Below are 18,856 nucleotides of genomic sequence, written 5' to 3'. Positions count from 1 at the left end.
TGCCTAACAATGAATCGTTTGCGCTTGGATTCGAGTAGTGCTTCAGTAGCCGAACATATCTTAGAAATATATTTTAAACAAATAAATGAAATTGCAATATATTGAACCGGGGTCCAGCGAGGCCGATATTAGCTGTAGGCACTGTTAACACGTTGTTTTTGCAAAATAGAGGACGAAAAAAAAATAAAATAGGGCAAAGCGACTTTGACGGGTGCATCCTATCTTGCTGTAATGAGGCGAAAAAGGACAGTACTATTGACTTGTTTCAATTTAGGAATAACAACGATTGCACCCTATTTTGTTAAGAATATGGTTAGCTTTCGCAAATATAAAAAGTGTATTACCTTTCATCGGGGGATACGGGAATTCCGAAAATTTAAAAATATGATATTTTCGAGAATCCCAACATTTTCGGGAATCCCTAAGTTTTCGGATATTTACGGATTTTCGGAAATCCCGGGAACCGTCCCGAAATCAATACTTTTTCGCCGACCCGATCCGAAGAAATCTGGTACATGCACAGCCCTAATTACCGTTACTCTTGTATATAACTCATTATTGTATTATTGTTATTATTATAATGTGAATCCTATATCATCAGTTAGATTGGCTATCATTGAACGGTATATAGTTCGAGTGAAAAAACAATGTAAAGAGCGAACAATATGTTGTTTTTTTGTAAAAAGTACATCAGACGTGCTAAGAAACGATTTAAAAATCTGAATCGATCTGTACGTATTTTAGATTTTATTTTAAACGAACTGTCGTATAAATCACGTGATATGTCGTTTTGTTCGTGAAATACAAAATTATAAAGGACTTAGAACAATTGGGTCACTTCCAATTTTTTGATAGTTCAATTCTACGCAAAAGATACCCCCCAAAAAGAAATCTTTCAAATATGTGACACTGTTACTTCATATAGCTAGAAATGAAGGTTAAGCATCCCCATAAGCGTTAACTCATCACTCCCTGAAGGCACATCAATTAAAGGGACTCTAAGGAACCGATAACTTCTGACTACGTCTCTCATTTCAGGACTATTTTTCCATGTCATGACTACTGAGATACTTACAGGGGCATCAAGACTATAGATATACTGACCAGCCCCCTGGCACTCAAGCCACATTCCTGTCCCCCGAATATCACCAGCCGCTCCGTGGCGCTGGCAGTATTCTGCGGCGTCTCGCTGCCATCAGCTGCTATCAGCTGTCACTACGGCTAGCTTGCGCCGGCAAGGAGTGTTAGGGCGCAAGAGGGGGGAACACCGAAATATGCCAGCGCCATGCAGTACGAACTATATGTATATGGTGATCATAAGCGGAGACAGTTCCCTATATGAAATGAATAAGAGTGCCAGGGACCTGGTACTGACAGTCAATCCAAGCGACGAAAGCAGATGTTTAACAAGTGATCCTTAGGTACATAATTATGAACAGAAGCACATCTCCTTTCAGTAATTGAATTAGTTTAACAAACTCCAACTTTACACGAAATATGTAAAAATATCTGAAATTGATTATTTATCATTTATTTCTCACCAAGAATTCTACGATTCATTGTTTGTAATATTGTTTCATTACCACACTAGGTTTTAGGTACGTGCATCATCTGTATTGTCTAATACCGCACCACTATATGCTAGATCCCAATAGTGCTCAACTTGATGTTTTTTGAAATGTTCCCTTGCCATTTTTTCGATTGGGCACACCTTGAATTTTACCTCGCCAAAGTGTCGCTGTTTGCTTGTACCCTCCCAAACCAAAACACATCTATTAGGCACCTCGTTTCCATCATTATCCTTGACGATATCCTCTTCCCATTTTATTCGCCGTACCATCAAACGTTTATACTTGCTCAGTTGTTTAGCTCCACCCTCAACTACGACTACATTGCAGTCGCGAAACAACATCACACACCCGGTCAAGTATAATTGTTTGGCATTTGTTTCCACTTTGAACTTTTTCGATGCATTATTAACTAGATCTCGTATCCTGAAATAATTCATTTGAATATAGTTCTATGAACGTGGCCATCCCCATGTGCAGGGTATATATCAATGGATTACCTGTAAACTGCTACGTGTACTCCAAGGGTGGTATCCTCTTTCAGCTTACGAGCTTTTTTCTCGCGTCGTTGTTCCGCAGTAAGTCGACGCGCCGCGTTTGCATCCTCATGAGCCTTTAATCTCTTTGCCATCTGTTGGCGTACGTGAGCCTCAATTTTTGTGGGATCCTGTACAGCTTCTGTACCCAAGACACGCATTAAATTAGAGATTCTCAGCTTTGGCTCAGGCGGTGGTTCCAAACCCAGGCGGATCTTCTCTTGTTCCTCTTTCCATGCTTCTCGTCGGTTCTGCCGACGTAATTTTTTACGCTCCTTCTTTGTCAGAAATACTGGCATGTAGATTGGCTTGAGAGGATCAGCTGTAAGCAAACGAAAAATAGATCGAAGACAATTAAAGTTGGTCATATTAATATACAAGCAGGTAATTCGTGAGCAAATGAAAACTCTGCAGTTACACACATATGTGATAAATATGGTTATTGGTAAATAGGGCAAGGATTTGAATTTCTCTGAAGATATTTATTCAAGGTACTGTGAGCTATAACACTCTTCCTTTGAGGATTTCAATTTTCATAATGCAACCGGAAAGCAGTTGAAAGTACTATTACAAAAAATCTGATCGTCCAGAGTTTCATAACTTACTTGGAGGCCGCATTTGCGTAGGATGTTCAACCAAGTTTGTAATGGCAGAAAACTTGATTGGCATTTGTTCTTCGTCATCTGTGTAACATCCAGTAATAATAACCGAATCCCACCATTCAACATTGGGCACATCTTCGTTCATGGCCTCGGTCTTGGGGGCAATCAGTGCCAGTTTTGTTGCCGAACTGATACCGGTTTTTCTGGCAATTTGTGATATTTCGTTTTGTAGTTTTTCCAATTGGGCTTTCATACGTATTCTATCTGCCAACTGTTGAAACTTCCCAGGCTCGTGAAATTTTAAGGCTCTCTTGTTTCTTTGGGCTGGCTTTGCACCGATCCGACTATCAAAAAAATGCGTATCCTGCATCTCCTCTGGCCCCTTAGAATCCTGCAGCTGGGCTTTGAATTCTTCCCGTTTCTTTGCTCGAATATTGGCTTTCAGCGTAGGAACTACCTGGGTGAGTTGAACTTCTTTTCCTGTAATATCGACTGTTCTCCCAGATTCATCCAATATCAAGGGTGTTGGCTTATCAGGGACTGGCAGGCTTCCCAATAATCCCGAACTGAGTTTATTCCTAATTTGAGCCTGAAGTGCAGCAATCTTCCGAGCTTTGTCAGAATCATTTTTACTCAACAGTCCCTGATTGTACATACTCCCTACGGACGGCATGGATTCGCGAGCTCGGAACAAGGGTCTGACTGGCGGCATATCATCTTGCCGTATCGCCTTTAACGCCCGTTTGCGCTCCTCGATCTCTCTTTGAGCATTCATCATCATTTGTTTTATCTATAAAAAAAAATGTAGCAGAGGAGGAAAATGAGGATATGAAATTCTTAACCAAGCATTGATGAATGTTAATCGAATAGTGATAAGAAAAGTCAGTAAATCAACTGAATCGATTTAATTGGATGAAAAAAATTAAGTTCCTTAGCGTAAGCGAATCTACATTTCGTAGGTACCATTTTTTTCGTTGATCCAAGTCAGCGATAATGCGACTAACTGCAAATACTTTTGCTGATTTAAACGAATGTATCAGTCGAAACAATAAGAAAATGGTTTCCATACATATGGTAAAATAAATTTATCTACAAACACAAATAGGCTAATAAATTTACCTACTTTCAAATATTTTGTTGAAAAAAAAACCACGAAACTCTAACGTTCGTGGCAGCTGGGAAAACATAAAGGTAATGAAATCGATGTTTTCTGTGTGTTGAATTAATGACATGAATAAAATATTTATGTCGAGCATGTCATTATTCAACTGTACTATGTCGTTGGCTTTTTCAGTGCAGTTAAATTGTTGAAATATTGATGAAATCCTTGCGTTTTGTACATAATCTTTTCATGTCTGCTGGCAATAGCTTCATATCACTGAGATAAGTGTATTTCGTCATCTAAGTGAGCCAAAGTTAACCCAAAATCTATGCGATAGTTTGGCATAGTGGCAACAGATGTACGATTAGGTGGTATGATAAGTATTAGTGAGCAATCCCCGATTCGAATCCTGATCAAAATCATGCAGCCTTTAATCAGAAACTAAAAATGTGATTTATCCAACTTGCAATCAATTATAAGTTATTTGCAATACTGAAAAATCCACCAACTGTCGTAATTAGGCTAAAAATTTTATTTTCATTTTTGATCAGAACCTTTTCAAATGATTGCAGGACATCCTTTCATTCCATGATTCAGTCTCGTCAATCGAAATATACAGTAATTCTAATAAAACATAACCTTACGTTATAACCTGAGCATTTTTTTATCTGAATGATATGAGACTCAAGTTAACAAGTAAGTTGTTTCAATAGATGATTGAAACACTATACTGAACTGAATGTTCAGTTGCTTGTACCTAGCTGTGATTTTTCCAACCGAATATTCAGTTCCGACGACTACCATTTTTTGAAACAAACAGAACATGATCCTGCATTCATCAAACATTTGTTGGATCAAGAAGTAGGATATTCAGATTAACAAAATGATTTTTATATCAACTATAGAATAGAGATGGTTCAACTTAATATTCCGTTGACTGTACATCCTCTTACTTGTGTTAAATAATAATAAAGTCAACAGAAGTAATTTTTATTTAGTTTGAGCAGCTTATAAATTGTTGTAACCAAATATTCGTATCGCCATCCGTGAATGCCGCATTTAGTTGATCGAAACAATTTTTTTGATACAAAGCCTTTTTGCCCTCAGTTCGGGTACTAGACAGTGGATTTATAAACTTAAATGTACCTTGTCAGCAGACAATTGTGCTTCTGTAGGTTTTTCGTTCATGAAATCGTCTTCTTTTGTTTTCGGTTTCTTTGCATCTCTGTCCTTATCCTTGTCATCGGTATGAGGACGTTTCTTACTCTTTTGGTTAGCTTTGGTGTCATCGTATATTGAAAATATTTTTTCCATCAACTTGGTAGCCTTCTTTTCTTCCAAGAGTGCCGAAAGTTTGTCTAAAACATAAATTGTCACATACCACATACACAAGTTGTAAAAAAATGTTTTGACATGCCATCAGAGGATGAATACTTATCTCAAGTAAATTGACTAAACGCTAGGTAGTAGCGTTTCATTGAAAACTTGAAATCACTGAGTGAAAAGGATAAATGAATGAGCGACACAGTTCAATGGTTATAGTTGTAGATCAGTTCGAATGTCGGTGATATAGAGAAACTTACCAGCAGTTTTACGCTTGTCGTAGCCCGAAGTGATGCAGTTTATAGCAGTAGTAACAATTGACGGCTCTCCAAAACCCAGAAACTTATGTACTGCCTTCTCTATTTGAGGCTTCATATCATCTATCTCTTTGCGGGTTAGATAAGCCATTGTAATAAGTTGTGCAACTGGAATGTCAAGAAGTAGCAAAAAGTCAATTTGAAAACTGCAAAGAATTACTCGTTGAACCCCAAAGAGAACAAGATACGGACGACGTTGTTGTATCATTCAGCCCGCACGTGAGTAACCGAAAAGTAAGGCAGGGTAAAATGAAAAATACATTCCACACAGAAAACACTTGATAAGAGTCTTAACCGTGACAAAAACTGCTTAGACCGCAGAGGTTAGATTTGTACTCAGGGTATGGACACTTAGACCTCCCCTCCACTCCTTATTCAAGCGCAGTGGACCAGGGCCATACCACAACAATAAGATGTAAAATTCCCATATATTAAGTTTAAGTGGTATCACTGACATATCGAGGCGTCCTCTGGAGATTTGATAATTGGCTTGTATGAAGTTAATGTTAATGATAAACTGTTTGAAGGAGGTTTGATTATTGTTTGTAAGTATCAACATAGGTCGTCGTAATCAACATGTACCAACTATTGTGGGAAAAAATATGAAATTCCTATAATTTTCTTAGTGAAAACTGTTATTATGTTGGCTATAGCCCAGTCCACACCGACGAATAATTTGCCTCAAAAACTGTTGAGTGTCCATACCCTGTTTGTACTAGAACCGGCCATGTTTATGCTATGGGTGTATTCCGAAATATACTCGCAGTACTGCAAGTACTAGCAACCGCGTTCCGAAACCGCGCGACAGCTTCCTGCCGCCAGTCAGTGACGTCTGAAATTTGTGACGTATTGACTGTGACTACTACGGCCTGGGACGTGAGGCAGTTGCAGTCAGTGGTTGCAGTACTTGAGAGATGGCCGCGTCCTCGGTGTAGCGTTCCGCTTTTTCTGCGACTGGCAACTCGAAGTAAAAACGGAACCCAGTTCGCAGTTGACTGCGTGACGTCACGGTCGGCAGTACTGGAAGCACATTTTGGAATACACCCAAATCCCGAGATCGCTAGAAAGAGATGGCAGTATATCAACTGCGGGTGTGAGACAAAGATAGCACCAAAAACGGTGGAATCGAGGTTCTGGGGGCTTATTACGGTTTTTGGATTGGGTGAAAATGACGAATGTGAGCGGCTCACCCTATTTCGGTCAATCTCACCTCCTGAAAGTGCGAGTTTCCTCGCGCGAGCTGACTCGACACAAAATTTAATGTGAGAAGGTGAAATTGAAGTGAGTTACACCCGTATTCATAGTCCTTCCTTGACAGAACAAGGAGCCTTATTGGCCTCCTTCTTTCAAAGCAGATCTCGAGCTTCCTTGAGGAAAGCTTCGGCACTGCGATTGGCAGTTTCGTTTTATATAAATTGACTGCCAGTACTAAAAATTCCCTAGGAAAGAGACAGAGCTGTCCATGAACTCGGCAGCGCAAATGAGATAAAAGATTGCCGACAGTACTGTCAGTCAATTTTCGAACACGGCCAAACTGTAACGAAAGTCTAGTGACATTTGTAAAACAAACAGCGCCATCCGACGTCACGTCCGCTAAAACGAACGCGCAAGTGTACACCCCCACGAAAGTGTAGAAAGTGTAGCTAGCACGAACAAACCTACTACCAAATAGGGCCTCTAAATTGGGATTGTCCGACCTTTATACGAGGCCCTAGTCGGTAACTTGCCATCCAATTTTCCTGACACACCATCTCCCATAAGGCCAGCGCCCTTTAGTAGAGTATGTACTGCATCTTCACGTTGACCGACCAACGGTCTTCATTGTAGATTCACTGTTCACCGACCAAACCTGACCAAACTGACTATGTTGCATCCGTCAATCAATGTCAAGCTACTGTCAAACAAGTGAAAACCAACAATCATTTTGAAGGAAAAGACGGAACAAAGAACTGTCGAATATTGCGACATGCCTGGAGGTTGCAGATTTCTTAAACAGTCAACACGTTTACAAGAAACGTCATAATTGTATAAAGATGGATTTCGAAAGCCCTGATGTCGAAAAAGATTTTCCTGGCTTGTACGCTTCGGAATCCGGGAGAAAGAGCAATGAAAGCGACTGTAAGATATTAACGATTCTTCATCCTAGGAGCACGGGCTCATTTTTTGCCTGCAGAAATCGCACACGCATATTCACACGCGCGCGCTCGTGATAGTATTACATTCCTCCTGTGGAAACTATGTTCCTATTTCGGCATAAATCTCCCAATTTTCTCGAGAGTTGAATAAATCTTCATCGAGTTATATAACTTGTAACGGACATATACATGTAGGCCAAACTTCTGTGTGGAGCTACACAAGGTTCACGAGACTTGCGTGTAGTTCTAAGTATTGAAGCGTAGCATTTTTAATGACACCTGTAGTGTCTGACATTCGACTTGAAATTTATAGTTTTAAAACTCAAACAAACCACTAGTTCAAACAATATTTATGTTGGAAAGTTAGTGACGATGGACACGATAGGCCGTCTAAGAAGGAACTTCTCATTGGCAAACGTAAGGACAAAAAAGACAAAAAGGATCGTGGATATGCTACGCTAGAGGGTGAAAGCTCCCCAGAAGAAGACATCGAAACTAAGTATTGTAATACTTATGCCTTTATAGTAATAATGCCTTTCATGCGGAAATTATATTCATTTTTTTAGTATATCATGGAAAAAATAGAAGACAACATCTATCAGATGTTATCTCTAATTATGATACTTTCTCAATCAGATATCTCAGTTTATTGAATTGTTACCTGCTATTCAACACATATTTGTCCACGGAATTAATTTCAATAATTATCATTCAAATCGCTGAATGATGTACATTTGCGAAGATGTATTGAAGGCAACAAAAGTGTCTTATATAATACTAATATGGATTACGCGTCTTTTTTTTACGTCTTTTCTGGATGTAAAGCAATCACTTTTACGACAGTATAAATAAAGAGCATCGAAGTATGTAAAAGTACACTATAACATCCTAGTATTTCAAAGTGCTCTTTTTCGTACTTGGTTAAAAATAAAAATTGTGAGCCACACTTCTATTACGTAAAGTCTTATGTGCACCATGGAGGGAAATTATATTTTGACTCACGTATTTGCAATATTTGTCTTCGGCTTGCGTACACATGCTCACTTACACCTCATATTGCAAACTTGTGCTTGGCGTGAAAAGATCTACTTTGCTTCTTTGGTGCACAATCTACTATTACAATTACTGATTGCTGTTTTGCTTGAAATCTTCCGTAATTCCTCATAATCGCTTTTAGTGAATTTTTTCTATCACGCTAAACCTTGTAAGGGTGCTCACTATTACATATTCTTAATCAACATTAGCATGGTAGATCTAATTACGTTTGCAGCCTATTAGCTGTTGCCTGTCGATTGGCTGAGATTCTGAAATTAATAGCTTCTGTCATCACTCAGAGATGCATGGTCCTCATATTTTCTTTACGTAAATACTATTCCCAGCTACTCTGTTTTTGCTTGAAAAAAATAAGAGTGCTTAACGAATATGTCTAACAACTGCTTTGTTTCTAGTTGCGGTGACTTAATTTTGTTGATTATACTTGCTCTAATTTACTTAACAAACTTATATTTTGTGATAAAAGTTTTTATTTACTACGTACAAGAGACAAGCAATTAATTTCTTACCTAATAACATTTCCACATGTTATTTAGCTATGCACACTTACTCAAGACAGTTCTTGTAGGTTTGGATATGAAATTAGTATCTTATACGGTTGAGACTATTACAAATGAGTTAACGGCTTCTGCGTATCGCATCTATTGACTTGCGATATATTTACAAAGTAGATGTAAAAGGGACTTATAAATCCCCATCCTACACAAACGTTTTTGAATTTATATGTATATATATCTAACGAAAGATAAATGTGTTTGGCCATCTTTTCATATTGTACGCATTGTACTTCTTAATGTATACATTTCTTAGGAGTCCATCGAAGTCAAAAAAGTCTAAAACATTCAAGTTCCCATCTAAGAAGGAAAAGCGAGAGAAATCCAGAGAAAAAGATGGTAAGGATAAGGAAACAGATAAAGAGAGAGAGAGGAAAAAAAAAGACAAAGACGACAAGGATACGGACAAAGAGAAACGTAAAGATAAAGATAAGGAGAAATCTAAACAAAAGTTGAAGGATCGCAAAAAAGGAAAACATTGGGAAGAAACTGTTGATATTGGTGGTAAGACAACTGCAGAGAATACTGAAGCCCTGTGATTGGGGTGATATACCAATAAAAAATTAATCAATCTTTATTGATCAACATGTTTCAGAAGAACAACCAATCTTTGGCGTTGCTCTTCAAATGGCTGTGGAAAGAGGCCGTTGTCATGACGGAGTGGAGCTTCCATTGGTTGTAAGAAATTGCATTGATTACATTGAAGAATATGGCAAGTCAATAGCATCAATAATTATATCTTTGAATATTTAGTGAAAACTGGCTAGACGGCCAGGCTCATGTACTTCATCTTGATGGTCAATTTGTGTGGGAGTGCTTTTGCAGTATAAAAATATCAAGGTCTAGAAGAGGCATTTAAAAGTCTCCTGTGTAATCATCGACTTGAGTGACATATAAATGTTATTCAATTATTGAAGTTTATTATTGTCTATTAGGGAGAGAACATCATATAGCTCAGGTCCGCTCGAGCACTCCGTTTATAGCAACAAAAAAATTATCTGTAGCTGATCAACTCTGGTATTCTCCAGTCGAAATTTCAAAATGGCCTGACACTGCAACGCTTACATGTATCTGCAAATTTTCTCGTTATCGCTTCCAGGTATGACTGTGGATGGACTATACAAAGTTTCAGCGGTAAAATCCAAGGTCCAACATCTGCGAAAACTTTACAATCAACGAGAAGTGGTAGATATGTCAGAGTTTGATCCGATGGTGGCTACAAGTTTGTTGATACTATTTCTCAGGTTGTAATTAAATTCTGACTGAAATATTGTTCAATAAAAATGAAAATATACCAGGTACGTAATTACGTGGAGTAATCAGGATTTCTGTCTCCTACCTTGCAGAGAGTTGCCGGAACCAATACTTCAAAATGGCGAAGTTGTATCTCGATTTGAACAGGCAGCTTCATTGAAAGAAGTTGCTTTGAGAGAAACGCAGCTAATTGATTTGATAAGTCAACTACCCAAGTGTAACAAGACTCTTTTGGCATGGGTGATCTTGCATTTAGATCACCTCACTGCACATGTGAGTGTTCGGGAGTAAATATTCCTTGTAATGCTCAATGAAACAAGGTTCTTATTAAATTTTAGGAAAAAACTACCAAAATGAATGCTCAGTCTATCGCAATGACACTGAGTCCAGTTTTGCAAATGAGCCATCGACTACTCTTGGCATTGCTGTTACATTGCAAAGCATTATTTGCAAATGTTGAATTATCCAAGTATATTCCACCATTGGCCTCTGGTAGTCCAAACTTACCAGACACTATGGATGCCATAGCTGCCGAGTTGGCCAAACAAGAATCATTGCTGTCTCAAATTCATATGCAAATGAACGCAGGATTTGTAACCAAATTGAGAGAGGAACAATTGTGGGAAGTGCAGCGTCTCATAACGCAGCTCAAGGTGAGAGGTTTCGCAATTTCACGAAAAAAATACAGATTCCGGAAAGGAAAAGAATATTAATCAAATCTCAGTATCAGCAAACTAGCCAATGAGTATAAGTAAATTAATATTCATTTCTTAGTTTGGAATGTTTGTGAAATGTTTGTTTTGGAAATGACACTCATCCTGTAGGTTTGAAAATAGTAGTACAGATTGTAGACTTATTACACTTGTAGAGAAAATACAAAACTGTGCAAAAATTGGAGGGATCAACGCAGAAAAGTTTAGAAGAAGATTTGAAGTTAGGCGACGAGGGTAATCTTGATATCAGTTTGCACAAAGCTAAGATCGTTCCTGAGGAAGATAATAGTTACATCAAAGCTGATTATCAGCCATTGCCTATGGCTGTTGTAGCCCGTAAAGAAAGTTGTTCTCAAAGTATGGACGAATCAAACGACCAATGTGATACACCTGAAGTGAATGAGAAATTAGGTATGCTGCCTGCAAGTAAACACGTTTCGCAAACTAAATGCATCCAAGAAAAACTGGATGCATCAGCTAATGAACTAACACCAGACGAAGTAGTTAATCGAAACAGTGGGGAAACTTTGCAAATTTGTATGTATAATATTTTGATTGAAACGTGTATTTGTTAAAAATATTAATTCCAAATGACATTTATCGCACACTAGAAAATGTGATTTATACCTGTTTTATTAAAGTGAAAGCTCGACAGATATCTCTCGATAGTGACGAGGAACTGAGAGAACGGCTGATCTATGGCGAATTATTAGCAATGCAGGAATCACTAGGATCGCGTATTGCCGAAGAGCGAGGTGAAATAAAACGATTGGCCGAACTTTTGATGAATAAGGACTTTGAAAGAAGTAAGCCCATAGCAGTCCCCTGTACTCCCGAAGAAGCCGATAGGGTTGCAATAATTGAACTTGTTCTGGAAAATCAGATGCTGGAGGTAAAAATTACATTTCATAGTCGCTTTTATTTAATACAGTATTCAAGAACATTAATTTCTGGTCAATGCCAAGAAAATTCATACAAGGGTTCGCATTCAAAGTTGCCGCATTTGAAAATTTTTTAAGCAGCACTTCTGCAACGAAATATACCACTGCGTAATTTGTAGCCTACAAGTAGTTCTTCCGAAGCGATACAACACTTTCTAATTTTCAAAGGTCTTTTTTGATCAAGAAATAAAAAATAAATAAATAAACCTGAATGAATCATGAATGAAAAAGTTATCAGTTCTAATAACAAGGTCATGAAAATTTTAGTTTTGCGTGAAATGAAACACTAAATAAGTGACAGCTTTACCAATTACCGACATTGTCCACATCTTTAATTATGATATATATAGGTATGTAATACAGCTTGCATTAAGCATTTTGAAGCAGTTCTCATATTTTTAATTTATCAAACGTTTAAGGGACGTTAGACTGTACACATTTTACCATGTGAAAATTTTCAATTGTTTACGTCCCAGAATTGTTTTTGCGAACTCTTTTGTCAAATGAATGACTACTTGTAGCAACAGTATTATTTGGAAAAGATTAAATTCCCCTATATTTTATATACATAACAAAATTAGCGTCTTATTATTATTTTTTCTTTAAATTAAACTCTACATAAAAAAGAATGATTTAAAAAAAAAAAAAAAACGAGGTTGCAACACTTGACAGGACGCGCTACTTTTACATGATGAATTATTACTACAAAATTTCGTGGTTTTTACAATAAATTGAGTTATTTTATTTTTAATTTATTTTTTGATTTTATAAGACAGACTTAACAAATTTATATGCATAAAAAGTTTCACGGGTACATGATCATGAATAAATTTTTGTTCCACACTCCTTTGTGCGCGTCTCCATTTGAACACTGTTGTTCATGAGCTGGAGCGGAAAATAAAAATAAAAATTTATATTCTTTTTAATATTTATTTCGAAAAATATGAAATTCTATAACAATATTTCATGAATCTTAAGACTCGATCATCCACAAAAAACTACTCCCGAGCTTAAAATTTTGCAGCCTTATACTTTGGTCGTATAAAATAAGTATGACCTGTCTATATGTTATTAATTATTGTTTTAGAAAAAAAAGGCCACACTTGTGAGAACTATTATTGAAGAAAATATAGCTTGCGTGGAATTACGTGCACAGTTCCTGATACAACAACTTTCAGATCAAGACTGTATGCTTGCTGCAAAAAAAATTTAATGGTTTCTAAGGTAATGACAATAAATTGATTTATGAAGATGTTTCTTAAACCAGCATACAATATAAACCGATCTGACTCTCATGTGTCTTTGACATACCTTTGTGATGCTATTAGAAGGCCTTCAACAATCAGTATATTATAGTTAGTTTTCAAGTAGTGGGTGAATTTTACTTGGGCAATTGAACAATCAGCCCTCATGTCTATACATTAATATAATATTTATAGAGAAGTCGCATTATCGTGCAAAATCATTTATTATTGTATACATTTAAGATTCTTCAATTTGAAAGACCCATGAAAATCCGGAGCTGTATCATTCTGACGCGAATGTTGGAAAATATCTTCGAAATAATCCTCGTAACGTTTCGTTATATGGTGATTGTAGCCATAAAATTTCACCGATATTACTTTTTTGGGTTTAGTAACAGCAGGCTTGAACATAACCGCTGTTGTTTTGTATTCGTCAAAGAGCTCCACTGGAGATCTTAAAAAGGAGGACAAGAATATGTTAAAAAATTAATTCCGACTATTATTATCAGAAAATGTTTTGAAAGCACACTTTGAAACTATCATCAAAAGTGGATCATCAAAAGTGGTTCTTGTTTAAGTATAGTAAATTGTCTCTGCATATAGAATCATGCCTCGTACTCACAATTTCCCAAATTCTGGCTCTAGACTGCCCTCTCCACTTGTAGGAACTCCTCTTGCAATATTTTTCGCCATTTTTTGCACCATTGGATGATAGTGCCTCTGAAAGTGAATGGTATTGAATCAACAGACGTATAATCACCAATTTGTGCTGAAAAATGCTATTTCTTTTAAGTTTACTTGTAAAGGAACCAGTTCCCAAAAAGCTGAACGTTGAGCATTGCAGTATTCAGGTTCATTCAGCACCGAATCATAGAAACCTTCTCCTATGGAGGAATCCGTGTCCAGTAAAATGTCAGTGGCTTTTCCAAGTTGCATCACTATTTTGATGATAGCTAGTATCCCAAGCGTACCATTGTGTTCTAATTGTAGTGCCAAAATACTTATTCGTTTCAGAAAGGCAATAAGTCGATTCTGTGAGATGTTCTTACGTTTTTTTATCAAAATGTTACCAAGCGTTCGTAAAATAATTATTAAATCCGCATGATTTTTACCCGCATGAATACCAAGTAAGTTTCTATAGAGGTGTGAATAAAACCTGAAAAACAAAAATCAAAGAATTTTTCCGCATTTAGTCCTTTGACATTGTTATGCGTGGATCACAAGTGAACTATTTTTGCAGCTCATAATTACCTTGATGGATCAATGTTCAATGCCTCCCCTTGTCCAGATAAAATAACAAAGACAGTTTCAATGCAATATAGTTGCTCTCTCAAAGTTAAGGTGTTACCTTCCAATAATCGATTCAGAACATTAACTAAATCTTGATAGAACTCTATATTAATGCTGTGTGCAAACCTACAAAAAGTAAATAAATGTTCTTTCGCATCACACCACTTGAACAAGCCCAGTTTAAATAATGCAGTAAAGTCTAATTCTTTCTTTATACCACTTTAAGGACATAAATCACGTCTTTCTGATTGGGAAGGGGGACCAATTAGAGGGGTATGTAGATGCACTTGCTGTACTTAGGTCATGGTGCCTCTTGAGCATTCAAATGTAAAAGGCTTTGTTATTATCAACCCAAAAATTAGTCGGCAATAGCACTTTACATAGTTGGTGTATTTGTATGCATATTCCTCCCTGCTTGGTCTGTCTTTGCCTATCAAATTTGAACTGGCTCAAAGATGTCTTATCTCTACCCCTAAGATACTTTATTTTGTGAGAAAAAAATGACGCAGCAATTTGTGCTTGGATGAATACATACTTAGCTAATCCTTGTAACGTTACAGACAAAATTTTGCCCGTTGGGATTTGCTTCAGAATGCGGAAGTAAATAGTAAATACTATACTGGTTATATCGGTCAACACCCGTTGCTTGCTCTGTTTATTCTCTTCCGCTTTAGTCTCAATCATCTCTCTTTCAACTTGTTCTAGCTTCTTTTTTCTCTTCCGTTCTCGTTTACTCATAGAAATTAATTTCTGCTTATGCATCTGGAGTTTCTTCTGTTTCAATTCTTCCTCTTTGCTCTTATCCAAATTTATATCAGAAATTTTCAGAACCAACAGTACGGTCAATAATTCCACATAAACTGAGTGACCCCTAGTTTTTATATATTGATTTATTCGACGCACAATCTGTAAAAGGCACAAACAGATAAAGACTGGCAAAGTACTAGCGTTGATAAATTTTGAACAAGACTCAGAAAAATTTCCGTATCTATTTTTTATATTTCAATGATAGATTAATTTTATCATTCAAACTCTCACCACAAGAGACAATTCGCCACGTTTATCTTCTTTGAATATCTGAGTAACACATTTAGCCACTATCGCCCTTACATTTGACCATTTACTATCCAAGTATGGAACCAAAAGGTTAGCAATATTGACAGAGAAGTTGAAATATGGATGTGCGATCAAAAGCTCTGACATACAAGTGATAGCAATTTCTCCCAATATTATTTCCTGCTTTTGTAACTTGTTCATGTTCAATTTCTTTCCCTTCAACATGCTAGCAAATTTTTCAAGCTTCTGTAAGTACAACTTGTAGCTTTTCAACATTACTGCTTCATAATTTTGTAAATTCAATGTCTCCCGTTTCACTAAAAAATTTTATTTTATATGTATCGGTTAGGATGATATATCATCATATAGAATAATTTAACAAAATGTGGTGTTTTGGACAAATTGAATTGTGGACTAGGTCAGTAATCAGTATCATACATTTAACTTTATCTTGGGGGATTTGTTTAATGCTGTAGGAAGGTAGAATGTCCTTGAATACTTCCAACAAGGATACCATTGCCAATTTCCTAACGGTAATATAAACTTCTGGATGCTCTTCTTCCATAAGTGACAAAAGTACTTTCAAGTTTCCAGCCTTCAGTTCAGGATTTTCTAATAGGCCACTTGACAAAATTCCGATCTTGAAACGACGTGATTGAAGTACCTCTTCTCTGCATGCCAACAATTCTACCATTGATACTGGTTTACTTACATCTATTTTTCCCTCCTCCTGAAAAAAAGTGTTATTTAATACCATGTGCATTTTTACATAAAAACATAATTCTGATATGCCACAGGTCTTGAAAGACTTTCCCCGTTTACAATGGATTTACATCGCTTATAGATGTCAATACAGTTATCTTTTGTCTAATCAGTATTCTCAGATTTGGGTAATTTCTTACAACATATTCTAGGTTTAGTTCCTGGTCGGTCAATTCCTCTTCATCTACAGATTGTAGACCATTACTTTTACGATCCTGTTCAATTCTTAATTGTTCGTCTGTATCAAAGTTCTCTATTTCACTTAGTGGAATATGCCGTTCAATTAATTTATTTTGAGATTTGATGGGCAGGAGCATTCGTGTACGACTGGTTGTAATTGTGGTGTTGACTGTCGCATTTTCATACTTCTCCTCTAAATCATCAAGTTCTGTAGATTTTTTCCGTTTTCGTTTGATTTCAGGCTCTGATCTAGATTAAGACAATGCAGAAAGTGACTTGGTTTAGGGTACGAGCAAGCTGGGTGACTCCTTCAATTTGGATATATTTTGAGATGAATTAAGATTAAATTTAACAAAATGTCAAGATGGTAGTATATTGTAATTACAGACTGTTAAAGAGAAAATGAATCATCTGACATCAATATGGTTTCAATTTTCTGACTGAATAGGTGATGTTGAAATCACCCCAGATCTTTCTCCATTATAGAAATTTTGTTAGCAGGAATTTCTTTCCATTCAATCCCCAACGGAGATTGCGTTTTATTTTTAATACTCCATAATACTGACCCAAGTTTTTATCACAAGATTGTATATAAGGACATGAATTTGGATTAATTACATACTGGTTTAATCTAATTTGGTTGAGAAGATTGTAACTCTGGTTAGATACAGCTTTTTTCAAAAATTCCAAGTCATCTTTTTCAACCATTCCAAGCATATCTTCACCATGATCACTCTCATCTTCTGTTTCAACATTTTTTGACACTAGTGTTGTAGGTGGCTGTTGCAACTGTTTTTGAGTTTTACGGTTTCTACGGCTCTTCAATTTTCCCTGCTTAGAAAGTTTAGTCCTTGTCTGATTGTTCCTTTTTATCTTACTGATTTTCGACTTTGCTATTTTCTTGAAAGAATGATAGAAGATGCATATTAATAAAAGCACTAAAATGTTATGGAACTAAAGTTACTAATATTAATGTAATGAAAAATCAGGGAAAAAATCATCATTGTCCAATTTTAAAACAACTTTCAACGAGCTTTTCAATACATGAGTATATTTTTTTAAATTATGTTTTGCTAAGTTTGAAACAATCCTAAAGGTGTGAAGTAACGATTTTTCCTCAATATGCATTCTTATAATAATGTTACTAACTTCAAACTTATTAAATGCTGCAAATTCTCTGACCACTGGGATCCAGATTGCAAAAAGAGCTGTTGTTAAGTATGGATGTTACGGTGCGAAAGGTTTGTATCAAACAGTAAGGGTAACGTAGCAAATAAAAATTCAAAATATGTGTCGCAGTTTGTTCTAACACTGTGGAGTAGGGGTGCACGGTATTTCAGTATCTCCTTCCTCGAAATGTATCGGTACGGGAATACCGAAGTTTCTGATAACCTAAAGTTATTTAGTACAGTTTAATACAGATTTTTCTTAATCTTTTTCCCGACGATATTTGTAGATTAAAGTCTACCGACATTTCGATATTTCGATTAACCCAAACTACCGAATACGAAACCCGTAATGAAAATCGGTACCTAATTTTCAATACCGCGCACTCGTACTACGACGAATCGGTTTTGTTTACTATTCTAAGACCTCTGGAAAATACGTTTTAATTCATCTCAAGCTAACTTAGACATAAATATAGTTATTACTGTTGATTTTAAGAACATTTACGTGAGAACAAGCTAAAATGTGAGAAATCACAATTCTCTACAAGTGCCGAAAGTGTGAATTTCCGGGAATCCATAATACGGTATATAATTTTTGATGCAATGAGCAGATGTGTAGTATGGCGCGTTGCACCATTAGGTTATGTCACCTTGTGCAATCGGGTGAAGAAGACTTGTATAGTGCAAATATATATTTGAATTCACTTGACTTACCCCCATATCAGAACAATGGTTTTTAAACAGAAAGAGTAAATGCTACTTTTATGCAGACACCACTTCCAGCGTCAATGAATTTCAAAATTGACTCAAAGCACGTGGACGACGCGGGATCGTTAACTCACGAGCAGGCTGATCTCTGCTGATGTCGCTGATGACCGCGGGACAACATTCAATGCAGGGTGTATTCCGAACACGAAATAAGAGAGAAGGAGACCGAACTCTGCCGAGGCCGCATCCCAAAAGTGGGATCAATTTTCCAGCGATAAAAAAGTGAGCAGTTCGCTGCGAAGAATAACGGAGATGACGAGTCACGCATGCGCAGTACGACTCGTACGAC

The 18,856-nt window shown here is 36.8% G+C and overlaps 3 protein-coding genes across 10 annotated transcripts; 1 reads left to right on the top strand and 2 right to left on the bottom strand.

Moving 5' to 3' along the window:
• Nucleotides 1–1,510: 1,510 nt before the first annotated feature.
• Nucleotides 1,511–5,781, bottom strand: LOC124184500 (U4/U6 small nuclear ribonucleoprotein Prp3). Its single transcript, XM_046574269.1, has 5 exons — nucleotides 5,392–5,781; nucleotides 4,955–5,166; nucleotides 2,710–3,496; nucleotides 2,069–2,426; nucleotides 1,511–1,994 (listed from the first exon to the last, which is right to left on the bottom strand). Exons 1-5 carry the CDS (start codon nucleotides 5,654–5,656, stop codon nucleotides 1,595–1,597), a joined length of 2,022 nt encoding a protein of 673 aa, XP_046430225.1. The 5' UTR covers nucleotides 5,657–5,781; the 3' UTR covers nucleotides 1,511–1,594.
• A 1,269-nt stretch (nucleotides 5,782–7,050) lies between these two features.
• On the top strand, nucleotides 7,051–18,774 carry LOC124184564 (ralA-binding protein 1-like). 7 transcript variants are annotated; one of them, XM_046574414.1, is made up of 12 exons: nucleotides 7,051–7,166; nucleotides 7,276–7,566; nucleotides 7,947–8,082; nucleotides 9,447–9,694; nucleotides 9,786–9,902; nucleotides 10,290–10,434; nucleotides 10,537–10,717; nucleotides 10,783–11,097; nucleotides 11,313–11,694; nucleotides 11,799–12,049; nucleotides 13,186–13,322; nucleotides 16,872–18,774. In XM_046574414.1, exons 2-11 carry the CDS (start codon nucleotides 7,482–7,484, stop codon nucleotides 13,309–13,311), a joined length of 1,986 nt encoding a protein of 661 aa, XP_046430370.1. In that variant the 5' UTR covers nucleotides 7,051–7,166; nucleotides 7,276–7,481; the 3' UTR covers nucleotides 13,312–13,322; nucleotides 16,872–18,774. The 7 variants fall into 7 exon arrangements, with proteins under 7 accessions (XP_046430370.1, XP_046430374.1, XP_046430375.1 ...); XM_046574416.1 differs by having other exon boundaries at nucleotides 7,064–7,566; nucleotides 11,313–11,568; XM_046574413.1 differs by having other exon boundaries at nucleotides 7,065–7,566.
• LOC124184560 (nucleolar complex protein 3 homolog) lies at nucleotides 13,548–18,651 on the bottom strand. 2 transcript variants are annotated; one of them, XM_046574397.1, is made up of 11 exons: nucleotides 18,514–18,651; nucleotides 17,253–17,530; nucleotides 16,591–16,879; nucleotides 16,127–16,418; nucleotides 15,671–16,005; nucleotides 15,168–15,538; nucleotides 14,594–14,758; nucleotides 14,392–14,498; nucleotides 14,141–14,322; nucleotides 13,965–14,062; nucleotides 13,548–13,796 (listed from the first exon to the last, which is right to left on the bottom strand). In XM_046574397.1, exons 1-11 carry the CDS (start codon nucleotides 18,517–18,519, stop codon nucleotides 13,568–13,570), a joined length of 2,352 nt encoding a protein of 783 aa, XP_046430353.1. In that variant the 5' UTR covers nucleotides 18,520–18,651; the 3' UTR covers nucleotides 13,548–13,567. The 2 variants fall into 2 exon arrangements, with proteins under 2 accessions (XP_046430353.1, XP_046430352.1); XM_046574396.1 differs by having other exon boundaries at nucleotides 14,141–14,498.
• Nucleotides 18,775–18,856: the final 82 nt, after the last annotated feature.

This window comes from Neodiprion fabricii, chromosome 6, assembly GCF_021155785.1.
Source record: "Neodiprion fabricii isolate iyNeoFabr1 chromosome 6, iyNeoFabr1.1, whole genome shotgun sequence".
NCBI lineage: Eukaryota > Metazoa > Arthropoda > Insecta > Hymenoptera > Diprionidae > Neodiprion > Neodiprion fabricii.
This window is presented reverse-complemented; position numbering and strand designations above follow the sequence as displayed.